At 36.3% G+C, this 13,077-nt stretch overlaps 1 protein-coding gene across 1 annotated transcript in view; it reads left to right on the top strand.

Annotated features, from left to right (window-relative positions):
* LOC121316638 (collagen alpha-1(XIX) chain-like) overlaps window positions 1–13,077 on the top strand; it is a 91,784-nt gene that overhangs the window by 15,735 nt on the left and 62,972 nt on the right. The window contains exons 9-12 of the mRNA XM_041251678.1: window positions 3,080–3,124; window positions 7,220–7,273; window positions 8,382–8,426; window positions 12,959–13,012. Of these exons, the coding sequence (XP_041107612.1) occupies window positions 3,080–3,124; window positions 7,220–7,273; window positions 8,382–8,426; window positions 12,959–13,012 (198 nt within the window). The remainder of the gene's footprint in view (window positions 1–3,079; window positions 3,125–7,219; window positions 7,274–8,381; window positions 8,427–12,958; window positions 13,013–13,077) is intronic.

The raw sequence follows: 13,077 nt of genomic DNA, 5'->3' as shown, positions 1-13,077 counted from the left end.
AATTACTAAATAAAAAAAAAAAAAAATATGTGGCATCAAAGAATTAACATTGCAGCCTCCTCTGTGCATTGTGTTTGAGGCAAAATGTCTGTATTGAATTAATGGCAAACACAGCTACTGTATATTGGGGAAAACACTGCATAGCACTTGAGCAATAGCGATTAACACAGGTGTGAAATCTCATGGACTGACTGTAAAAAAAAAAAGTTTTTTAAAAAAGAGTCGGCTCACAGACGTTTAATACAAAGAAATATTAACAATAAATTGGAAAATAAAATCGAGGTTTGAAAATATAAACATATAGCATGTTACCATTAGCATAATCAATGTGATTAGAAATGCATCTTGGGACAATACTATATTATTCAGCACTGAGCTATATTAATTAAACAGGCCAGTGTTTTAAAGTACAGTATTGCCAATTACAAGTGAATACACTTCAAACATACAGGAGAGACCTTGGCTAACCAAACATGTTTTACAGGCTGATATGTATTAATAAAACAACAACTTGCATGCAAGTAGTGTCTTCTGCAGTGAGCTAACGATTCATCACACATTCTAGAAATGATGTATAGGAATACAATATTTAAAATACATCCAGTCTAATAAAAGAATGAGAGTACATTCAATTATTAGTTAAACAGACAGACTTAAACTAGAGAGCGTTACATTTTAAATTTATTAAAAAGAAATGTAAAATGTGATGAAACTTGGTGCTAACATTGTTGGGCATAATATTAACTGCGTAAGCAATACAGCAAATCAGTCATTTAATGTTTATTACTTCAATACTAACACCATATTTGCTACCTAATGACATCTAGGCCTTAAATACCACTGATCCAACCTTCATTAAACTATTTGTTACCAGCTTTCAAAGTGTGGAATACAATATAGTATAGTACTGAATTATACTAGTACTATAAAAGAGGACTAACTCAGGTAATGACTGATTCTATTCAAATCAATATTATACTGTGCTTTGTTTTTAATCTCCAAAGGGAATCATATCTTTCCATACTGTACTGTGGACCTCAGACAGCGTGCTGCTTTGTGGTGTATTAGTATTTCCGTTTACTGTATTTCAGTTTATATGACCAATACAGTGGTTTCTGACTCTGCTGGTAATGTACAGCTGTGGAGGGGTCAAAAAATGTTTAGAGCATATTACTGTATAATATATAAATTATTGAAAAATTGTATATTGCCTGAAAAGAGATTTTGTCAATACAGGATTAGAGCTACTGAACCTCTTATGATTTAATATTTTGATGAACAATTCAATAAAACATAAGTGTAAACTGTCTGTCTAAAAAAAATAATGGCAAATTGGTGTTTAATAGCCAGGAAGATACAATGTAACATTATTATTATTATAAATCCTAGCAGCATCATATTTCTTCACTCCTGCAAAGATCTCCACAAGTAAAATATATAAAAGCAGTTCAGAAGGTGATCAAAAAAGGGATTAGACAGAGAAGATATGTCTGTAACACACCAGGTTACTTGGACAACAGAGAGCTCATAAAAAACTGGAGGCTATTTTTGTTCATGCAGATTAAGGGGTAGATGTACTGTGTCTGTTGCAATCGTTGCAAACCACATGCAAACCAGTCAGAAGTGTAGCGTGCAATGTAATAAACAAACGCAACGCTGCTAGCATCATTTTAATGAATGCTTTGCAGGCGCAGTTCTTATTTGCCTTTTAGCCTTAAATGAATATGTAATTCTGGGCTTTCCTGCAGAAATTCGCAAAAACAGGGTGGAGACAGTGCAAATGAGGGATCAAATATATTGTGTGTTAATTGTCTAGGCTACTAAGTAGACCAGGTTAAAAATAATAATAATTAAAATTAAATAAAAACCCCTAATGTCATTTCGTTTCAATTTAAAATACTCTTTTATTCGCATTGTACGCCAATGTGTACGGTGCAGCAGCGTGGGTTACTCTGTGTTACCAGTAGGGTAAAGTACAAAAAAGTGTGCTAAGTATTCATTGGATTTTACTACTATAATGTATGGACCGACTGAACAGATTGATATTTTTACATAAGTCAATGTGTAGCCTACCAAAAACACACGTGTGTGATCTTATTGTATTGTTTGTAAACCTGACACCTCCTTATGTTGGAGAAACTTGTCCAGTTTAGCAAGGGTCTACTGTATGATTCTGAAAAGCTTTTTGGGGGTGAAGGTTGGGGCCCCACTATAGAATCTGATGGGATTAAACTGCCTTTCATAAAAACAGTATTAAAATAGGTAAAATGAAGACGTAACAGAATGCATTGTACAGATGACGTTTACATTTAACAAAAGCAATGTTATTTTGATTCTTGCACCCTTGCATGTATAGACGTTATCCTTCGGGCACCCTCTGCTGCAGCAAACCACAACTCAACTGCTGCTATTTTATTTGAAAAAATGACGCACAACTCTCACTAGAGATCTCGCTAAGACGATGCAAATAATATTTAAATTAGTATATTGAGGCTGTCTTCATTAACACATTTTTTCTTAGTACATACGACAAAATGTGCACTCTGTGAATTGTCGGAACGAAAATACAAACTGCGGTATATCTGTACTGAGACTGGTCCATCTTAGTACATATACCCCTAATTGGCACATCTACCTGTACTTTTACAACAGAGGCAATCATTTTTTTAAAATTTTATTTTAATATGTAGTACATCTATCAAATTTTTGTTTTTGTTAGAAAATGTCAAGTGATGAATACAATAAAAACCCAATGAAGTGATCAGTATCGGTGTTCTCTATTAGCTGCATTAAAATGTACTAGCAGTATTTATTTCTATAGAAATCTTAATATTAACACACAAAGATGCAAGCATCTTGGTGTTCCGGCTTCTGTAAAAGTTGTATCTAGTATAACAAGTCAAGTACAGAATGCGTTTTATATTTTCAGATGACCATGTAATTGTACCCAGAGCTCCAGCTGTTAGGTCCTGTTATACAGTGACCTAGTAACAGCTGTAGTGTGATGATGCAGGGCTGCTCCAGCCTCGCAAATCTGTTTGGTTTTATTCTTGTTTTCATTGTTTTGGTTTAATTACAGGGAGAAACAGGTGAAGATGGACATCCAGGAAACCCTGGTATGAAGGTAAATACAAATTTGTTATATTTATTAATTTTGGCTAAAAATAATATGGAAAGGGCTTAAACAATGGATTGTCATTCATGTCACTTGGTTTCCAATGTGTGCCTTGTTTCTGACAAAGCTAATAGCCACAAGCCAACATTTCAACTAGCACAGGTTCCAAAGCCCACAAGGGCTTTTTGCATCATAAAATGTGAGACTAAAAGTCAGAGAGTGGTTGTTACTCTCAACTTCTACACCTGTGCAGGCTTCCCTGCTGAAAATTACATTGTGATGTGCTAGTTGTTGCTGCTGTTAACAAAACAAGTCTGCATGCATTAAGCTACAACATTTCCCTTTTCCCTAAGTAATACAAAAATAAAAACAGACTCCTTGCATCTCCTTGAAACGTGTCCTGCTGCAGGCTATGAGTGTCATTTTATTGTTATGATAGATAAAGTATAGGTAGATAGGTACATATTTTGCATAGTACTGCACTGAAACCTTTGTCAGCGTTCATTATAATAATATCAACTGTAGAAGATTAATTCAAAATTGAATTTTAGGCAAATGTGGATGAACCTTTTTATACTGTCTTGCAAAGAACAAGTTTGACCATAAGGTTCATATATCTTAATGAGGTAGAAAAGTTGAAGAGGCAAGCAATGAATTATGAAAAGACATGTGCACACGTCTTAAAAACTGAAATTCAAACTGTCTAGTTTCCTTTCAATTAGAAGATGACCAACAACAGTACTTTTGGGATATGCCTAAGGCCCCGTTTGAGCCTATACGTTCCATAGAGTTGAACTACCTCTCTATAAAGACAGCCTTTTTTTTAGCCATCACCCCCGCTAAGTGGGTTAGTTTGCTACAGGCTCTGTCAGTGCACAGCTCCTTTATGCATGTATGGGATGATGGGGATGGTCGTTACGCATGAACCCCGTTTTCCTCCATAAGGTGGTTACGGCTTTCCACTTAAACCAATTGGTGGAATTAGAGGCTTTCATCCCCCTTCTTTTTCTTCGGAGGAGGATCGGAGATTCGGGCATTGAGAGGTTATTTGGATAGGACGAGAGTGCTGCGTCAGTCTGACCAGCTCTTCTTCTGTCATGGTGAAAGGACTCTGGGGATTCCATTAGGCACAAGGCTCCTTGAGGTTGCACGCTCACACCACAGACATTAATTTGGTGGTGGCGAGACGTCTCTCGACTGCTGTCTCCGCTCATGCTCCCTTCCAACGTCTTTGAGATATGTGATATGATATTCATCTTCGAATTAAAAGGGAATGATAGGTAACAGATCTAGCCCCAGTTTTCTGAAAGAGAAGATGACCAACAGACCTAGTGAGGTCGTATCACTCCCATTCAAGGGTTCAATACAAAAGAGAACGTGATCTCTGCGGAGTGACTACTTATGGGCGGGACCTATCGGCAACTCTGGCATTTATGCTCAGTAAATACCTGGCCTGCGGCAAGCATATCCCAAAAGTATTGTTGTTGGTCGTCAAGGAACTGGAGTTACATCCGTTATGAGCCATAATATTGATACAGTTATTTAAAAAAAAAAAAAAAGTTAGAAGGGTAGAACTATGTTAAATAGGAGTTAATAATACATACACTGTACTTGTTTCATTATATCAGTTGAATTTTATTAATATGGGGTTAGAATGAGGTCCTGCCTGCCTGGATGTCACATTTATAGAGAAACGCTTGTAAATCTGTGATGAAACTTGCTAATGTAAGGCTTGTGTGTTAATTGTTGATACACAATAAGTTGGTTAGGTGTACAGAGCAAACATTTTTACTTGCTTGCAAGCTTTGCTTACTTTTCTCAGTTCCTATATCCCCAGTATATAGGTCAACCCCAAAGCATATAGGGGAATACTAATAGTCTAATGCAAATGTGCATACATTTAAAACTGTAATTTTAAAGGTGTAGACACCACATAACATAGTGGAAACATAGTGTAACTAATACAAATTAGAAGCCCATCAACTGGCTTCAGTTAATTTGGATATCCTGGCTTGACACTGTTCGTTAATTCTCTACCAGTAATTGCGACTGGCTGTGTTTCAAAATCCCAGAAGAACTGCATGTTTACACAGGGTTTCATTCTGCAAATTCACGTTGAATATCAAAGAGACTAATTGAAGGAGAACTTTCTGAAGCTTAAAAAAATGACAACCCTTTCAAAGAGTGAAATTCTCCTTTATAATGATTCATTCCAGTGTTCAAATAACAGATTAATAAAAAAAAAAAAAAACTGATTCAATTATGATTCAAAATAATTGTGAGACGACTTTATTTCTAACTGTTAGGGAATAAAGTAGCACATTGCAGGGCCGGTGCCAGGATTCACTGGGCCCTGGTGCAAGTAGACCCCCCCCCCCCCCCCCCCCCCAAAAAAAAAACCTCAACCTAAAATAAAACTCATTTAAGTTTTGTTCCAAAAATGAGTACAAATTAGGAAATTTCTAGCCATCTTTTCTGCTCTTTTCACTTTGAACAACCTGACTTGTGTTTTGATGGCATAGTCGATATACCGTACGTTATGTACTTATTACCACAGCTGTGGAAAAGTTAGCTTTTTATTTTATTTTAATTTTTTTTTTACAGGCAAGCCTATTATGGAAAATTGGGGTGTGATGAAGCAGTTTGCACAGAGAATTAAAGTTGGCTGATAGGCCTATGTGTTTTTTTTTTTTTCACAAGTATTTGTGATTATATACCTTGTTAGTAAACTGTTTGTTATAATCTTTATAAACAGCAGCTGTGAAAGAAATGCACCCCACCCCCCACCCCCCGCCCCGTAAATGGAACAGTCTGTTGTTTTTTAATCGACACTGACCTATTATAAAGTTTCATACTGAGTCCCGCCTACATAGCTCTGATTTGAATGTGTGTTTTGACTGACAGTAAACTTTGCCACGGTTTATTTTTGAACCACGGGGAGAACAGTTTTTTTCTTTGTTTTTTGATAATGGACTTTGAAAAAAAAAAAAAAAGAAATTGTTATCGGCAAAGATATTATAGAATATCTTTGGTAAGAGCCCCAGAGGCTGGGCCCGGGTGCAGTCGCATCCCTCGCGCCCCCCCTGACACTGGCCCTGGCACATTGCCTAACAGTGCCATGAGAAAGAGCTAAACTATGAACAGCTAGCAAGGTACATGAGCTTTTATTACAGTATGGTAGCAGTGGCTTAGAGACCGGCAGGCTGTCTGCTTTGTCAAAAGGGCCAGGCATGTTAACAATTGTCTAACAAGAAAAAGCAACAGTGTCTGAGACTTCTACTGTAATCAGGAAAACAAGGATCACTGTGTCACAGACTACAGCTATGGCTAAAGGTTTTGTATCATCCAGAATTGTAGGATTGAGAAATATAGGATTATATATATATATATATATATTATATATATATATATATATATATATATATATATATATATATATATATATATATATATATATATTATTATATAGCTATATATACAAAGTTTTTCGGCCCGGCAAAATGATATTGCAAAAGTCTACTGGAATACAGTATTTCATTTTAGAGTTCAAAATTTCACATTTTTCAGTTTTTGTCAGTTTTCCTTTAAGTATATGGAAAACTGCAAAGCGGTATGTAATTCAATATGTTAACGTAAGATTATTGAGCAGGTTTCATTGAACTTTATGAAGCAAAACTGGTTAATTTTATATGATGATGCAAAATATTTGGTTATAGCTGTACTATTATGTCACAATCATGGTGTAATTCTAATAATAATTACCAGAGTCAATTATGTCAGTGTTGCTAAGGATTCATCAATCTATTTCATTAAGTTCCTTATCTTATATAAATGACCTAAGTAGCTAGATTAAATGTAATTATCTTAAATGCATCTATGTCTTATAAGCACACTGTGGTTTAGAGCAGCATAATTTAAAATTGTATAGATATATATTTAGCTCGATAGGCTCAAAAAATCTGGAAGTAAAAATTGTTTAGAAGCCCTTATTTTGGCTTCATAACCTTTGATTTAACACCATGATAAAGAGGAGAGGCAGTGAAGTGTTGCTTCATCTCTGATGTTGCTGCCTACCAATTGTAAAATAACTATCTTTCTTTTCAGGGTGACAAAGGGTCTCCTGGTACTCCTGGCGTAATAGGTCTGGCAGGGCCACAGGTAAGACAGGGCTTGGCTTGGGGCGGGGGCGGGGGTAGTGGCAGTCTGTTTTCATAATGGACCCTATATCCTTTTATTTCAACTCTGAAACTGCTAAATTAAGCTATTCACAATTAGACCTGGCAAAATATGTCACTAAAGGACCATTCCAGTCTAGATTTTGTTTTAACTTGGTATTGTTCTGCATCGATTTTCAGTGGACTTAAGGACTTAATAATCACTTACTGTGATTATTATCCAAAGCACATCAGACACCAAAACAATTTAAACGTGACGACTGCACCAGGTGTTCTTTGATTTTCCATAGATATGTCATGACTGTGGGCATGTTACAGTGGCTGGAAAGAGACACAACTTCTAATAAAATGCAGTAAACACACAACCCTCAGCCTGAAATAGATCAGGATGTATGGCCTTTATCAGCCTGTCAGGGTATTGAAACATAAGACCAATACCAGTGCAGTGCCTCCCGCTGACTTCTGGAAACTCCACTAACAGTAAAGTTTAGAAATACATGGATTTATTAGAACTATTAATAACTGCTTTTTGTTTTGGATTAAAAAATTATTAAATAAATAAATAAAATAAACATGCATGCAAATGTATTTTGTGTATGTTTTTTTTTTTTCTCTTGACATTTTATTATGTTTTTTAATTGCCATTTTTATGAATGGCTATGACAGGATTTTTATTTATTAAAATTTTTTTTTTTTTACCAGAAGTTATCTTTAGTGCACTGTACATAAAGGATTTTAATGTTATTTTTCAAAGCTTTATAAAATCATAAAATAATGACATGCTACCTCTACTGTTAAGTTCTACTGGTGTGTTCATTTATCAGCACTTGTGTCAAGACACCTGTTCTAGGGACCACAGTTTAGTCCATGTAAATAAATTACTTTTATGATCTAATTCTGTCATTTTTTTATTATGCAATTTCTGTATGTATTGTAAAAGGAAGGCTGTATTCAACTGTACAAACATACACAAACAGTACTGGTGTATATATCTATTTAAACAAACAACAAAAACTAGGCAGTAAAAAAATGTATATCAGTATTTAAAGGTATTTTAGTTACATGGTTTTTTTTTTCTAATATTATTCTAGGGAGAGCTGGGACCTGTGGGTAATGATGGGATCGATGGCAAAAAAGTGAGTTCTTCTTTTGCTGCCCAACAGTGCATTAATATCGCATTATAGATTCAGCATGTACTTGAATCCTGTAAAAGCTGATGTTTTCTGTTGGCTTTGAGTGCATTGATTGATGTAGGGGGTTTATGGTTTTATGGTTTTTTTATCCCTGGGTTATTGAAAATTGGTGGAGCAGGGAGCTCTGATTTGCTTTGGAAATTGCATTGCAGAGGAAATGCTTTTGTAATCATAGGTCACGTAGCTACAAATGCAGGTGCTGTGCTGCAATAATATATAATGCACAATATATTTTACAGTGCCTATCTACCAGGCTGTATTATATTATTTGGCATGAAACTTTGCATGTTATTCGATTACAAGACATATCTGTAAATGCCACCTTTGGGACATGGTAAAAGAGTCTACTTTCCAGTTTTGATATAATTTAGAACATGTGCAATGTATGATATGCTGAATGATGTCATGAAGTACATTAATAAATCAGTATTATCAGATTCTTGGAATTAACAACCACATTCAAAGAAAAAGACACAATGGCTTTGTTTACAATGACCTTTGGCACCCAAAATGAAACATTCCTTTTCTAGATTTGTTTTCTAGATTTTGAAAATGCACATGGAGGCAGTAGGCCAGTGCCAGTTTGGCTCGATATAATATCGTACCTTGGGTCGAAATTGTTGTAAACCCAAGTCGAAATAAAAAGGACAGGGTCAAGTGAGGGTGTACTGTGTACCTACAATATTTAATTTTTTATTGCAAAGACATGTCTCCACCAGCACAATTAACTACCAGTCAGCGCACAACACAGGCACATGTTATACTGTAATATCCATTATTTAGGTAATATTATCAATTTATTATTAAGTACAGTGGTTTCTTTGGTGGGCCTGATACAAATTTAGACTGTGCTTTGGAACTGATGCCACTTGAGCTGGTAAAAATAGACAAATGAACTCAAGTTCAACTTAGATATACAGCATGGGTACTCAAGGTGGAGGCTATTGGAAACACACTGAATTAGATAAGTAACTTAAAAGCAATAGTCAAGTTTTACAAGGCTTTATCATAACTAGGTACTCACTGTTAAACCGTGGAGCCAAGACAATACCGTTTGTGTTTTTCTTGAAGGCCTTTCTCCTGCCAATTTTAAAATCTATAAAACCTGGAAGTTTGTTTGATCAGGCAATACAGGAATTTAACTACAGTATAGCAGCCATGGTGCAATAATGGCACTTGTTTCTTTAAGGTAGATATTACATTGCCAATATGTTGCATATGAAAGGTTGTTCAGCTTGGCATGGGAATGTAGCCACAAGTAGTAAACTGGCTTGTTTCTAGAATTTACATGACAACTGTTGGGTCGTGATATGCTGTGCTTGGAAACGGGTAATCTGCTAGTTTTACAGAGCAGCATGACCAAGCCAAACCTGCACTGCAAGTCTGGAAACATACTGTACCTTTCAACTTCCTAAGCTTTCAATTTAGGAAACTATATAAGAATGTGTAGGAAACTATAGTGAACATACACATAAGGGAATCACTGGGAATTAGGGAATTTCTCTCTAGTACTATGTAATATATAATGGCTGGTATGCAGAATGTATGAGAAATGTGGTACTTGTGATGGGCACAGAATGAAAGTAGATGCATGAGGCATGTGAAATGCTGTACAGCATAAACTTTAATTTGTTTACCTTACTTTGCACTAGGGTTGGAACAATAATCGATAATATCGATAATCACGATAAAAAAATGTTCAGTGATAATTTAATCGCTTTGAAAAATGATTAGCGATAATCATAGTTATCGTCCGTGGGCCAATGAAGCAGGAAGCGGCACTGAACTGCCAGGCTTAAAACATGACCTGTGTGAGCATTGCGTACACTGGGAAGTTAAGTATTGATTTTAAACAATATTCTTTTAACTTTACTTCATTGTTTCATTTTGATAATAAGTTGTACAGTGGCAAGGCATGACTGGTTTTCTAACAGTCATAGTCACCTGAGAGCAACGGACCACAGAAATCAATACTGACCTTATGCCAAGATCTTTGAGGCCATTCAGACATCTGTAGTGGTACAGATGTGGACTGGATTTGAAGACTGACAGGGTGTACATAAAGCAATCAGATTTTCTATTTGTTTGTCTATGCCTGTGTGGCAAAGTGGCTGGTGATTGTGAACAGGTGTAGAGGTGATGCAGTGCAGGAGTAATCACAGACAATTGTATTCCGGTTTGGAATGTTTTTTTTTTTTTTTATCCAGTTCTGGTGAACAAAAGAAAATGTCCCGGCAATACACAACAATGTGTACTGCGCAGAGCCAAAGACCAACGGGGTTACAGTCCCAAACAATAATCCTTATCCGCCCCACAATACTAAAACACGGTCACCAGTCCAGGATGTGTATATTAGTGCTTGTGGTGGGTGATAACAGGTAATTTTAGTGACTGTTATGAAGTGCAGTTCCGGCTTGTGCTGGCCCAAAAGCAACAGCTCCAGAAGCGTGTTTAGCTGTCTGGTGATTTAACAAACAAGACAATTACTAACAACACGTAAAACAAACAAACAATCACGAATATTCTTTTCACAAAACAAATTCACAGGCAGTAACCACAGTGGCTGTCGCAGTCCTTCCAGGTCAATGAACAAAACCCAAGCAAAGCAAAAGATTAATGATTCTCCTGCCCCGTTATGCTATCACACATGACCCCTTGGTAAACGATAGCAGCTGTCTTTATTGCTTGCAGCTGCTACCTCGTTTACCTTCCAGGTCAATATGTTCCTGCAAAGGAGTCTCGCCTTCATCCAGGCTGACCGACTTCCCGACCCTGGAAATGAACTGACAGGCCAGCCCATCCAAAGACTTCCCCTTTCGCTACTTACCGCCATCACAGGTCGGGAGGGAGATTTCCAACCAGAACTAATTATATTTCCTTCACAGCCTGTTAACCATACTTTCTCACGGAGGAGCTGTTTGGTCTTAATGATGCCTTGATGTCCTTTGTGGCCAAGGCTAGTGCTTATGGTTGTAGTGAGGAGGGAATAACAAGTCTGTTCGCTTTCCGGATGAGGTTGTCATCGATCAGTCAATCAGCCTTTATTTTACACAGCGCCTTTCATAGTGGACCACCATCACAAAGTGCTTTACAAGACAGTGAGGAACAATGCATAATACAGTAAATACAGTAAAATACAAGGCAGAATACATTAAATATAAACAGTAAAAAAACAATGCAAATACATTAATTACAGGCATATTACATTAAATAAAAGGCTACGATGTGAATTCTAAACATTGTGGATGCGTGTGTCAAGCAGAATCATACAGATAAGATGGAGTGAAAAACCTGAAATAGCAATTTAGACAACAGCTAATAACAGATATCAGGCTTTAAAAGCATTGAAAGCAAGAGAGAACAAGTGGGTCTTGAGAGTTGATTTGAAGCGAACGACTGTGGGAGCTGTAAGCGCTAAAGTTGGGAGAGAGTTCCAGAGAGTCGGGGCCATGAAGCTAAAAGAGCGATGTCCGAGTGTGGCGCACTTTTGCTTGGGTATAACAAGCAGGCCAGAGTCAGAGGACCTCAGCTTGCGTGCAGGAACATAGCAGGTCTACAGCTAGACTACAGCTCTCTTATTCTCTGGCCAAGGGGTTAACTAGCAATTATCTTACTAGTTAATGCTAGCTAATTAAATGCTCATTAGCTGATCAGCCATGCATCCTCATGAGCATTTCTTAAAATAATAAACAATAACAAATAATGGCGGACAGCTTTTCATCCGCCCTGTAAATCAAAATACATTATAATACCGGCTTTTCACCGGTCATATAATCACCATAACTCATAATATACAAAAGTAAATAATAACAGCGCACATGTACAATATACATAGGGGACGGGCACTTTGCCACACTAATGTATTGCAATGATAAATTGTTCATCATCCTTCAGATCACCTGCCAACAGCTAGTCGATCAATAATAATAATAATAATAATAATGTATGCCTAACTGTATAATAAGGCTGTACATTTATCAAGGGTTTTCTGTGACATATAAATCATGAGAAACCTGAAATAGAATTATAGCCTTATATGTACAGTTTTACTGTATATTATTTGGTATAATAAATGGTGACATCACAGACAGAAATTGTAGAAGTATCACAGTATGTTTTATGACAATGACAATCTTACTGAGAGTCTCTTATAGTGCAGAACTTATACAGAGTTAATTAGAAAGCGTTAAGACACAGGGTGAAGACAAGTCAGTCTTAAAATATGAAAAGTTTAGAAAATGTGATTGATTGGCGGCATAGAAGAGGGAAATAATGCTGGTGTTGTATCTATGAGCCATCAAGTTTGTTAATTTATTGTACAAACATATTATGTCGCTAGTTCTGGATTATGGTAGGCAGAATGCTTTATTATTCAATACTGTTTATTCAGTAAATGTCAGAAAGGCAAAAAAGGGTGTAACTGCACAATTTGTTAATGTAAGAATTATGTTTTTATGCTTTTTTTTTTTCATCAGGGTGAAAAGGGAGAGAAAGGAGAATATGGTCCTGAAGGGAAACCAGGAAAAGAAGTAAGCTAACAGTTGCTTTTGCAATGAAACTTTTATAATGTACATTACAATGTACTTCCTCTATG

This window comes from Polyodon spathula, chromosome 6 (assembly GCF_017654505.1).
Source record: "Polyodon spathula isolate WHYD16114869_AA chromosome 6, ASM1765450v1, whole genome shotgun sequence".
Taxonomy (NCBI): Eukaryota; Metazoa; Chordata; class Actinopteri; order Acipenseriformes; family Polyodontidae; genus Polyodon; species Polyodon spathula.
Note: the sequence above shows the minus strand (reverse complement) of the source record. Positions and strands in the feature narration are given on the sequence as shown.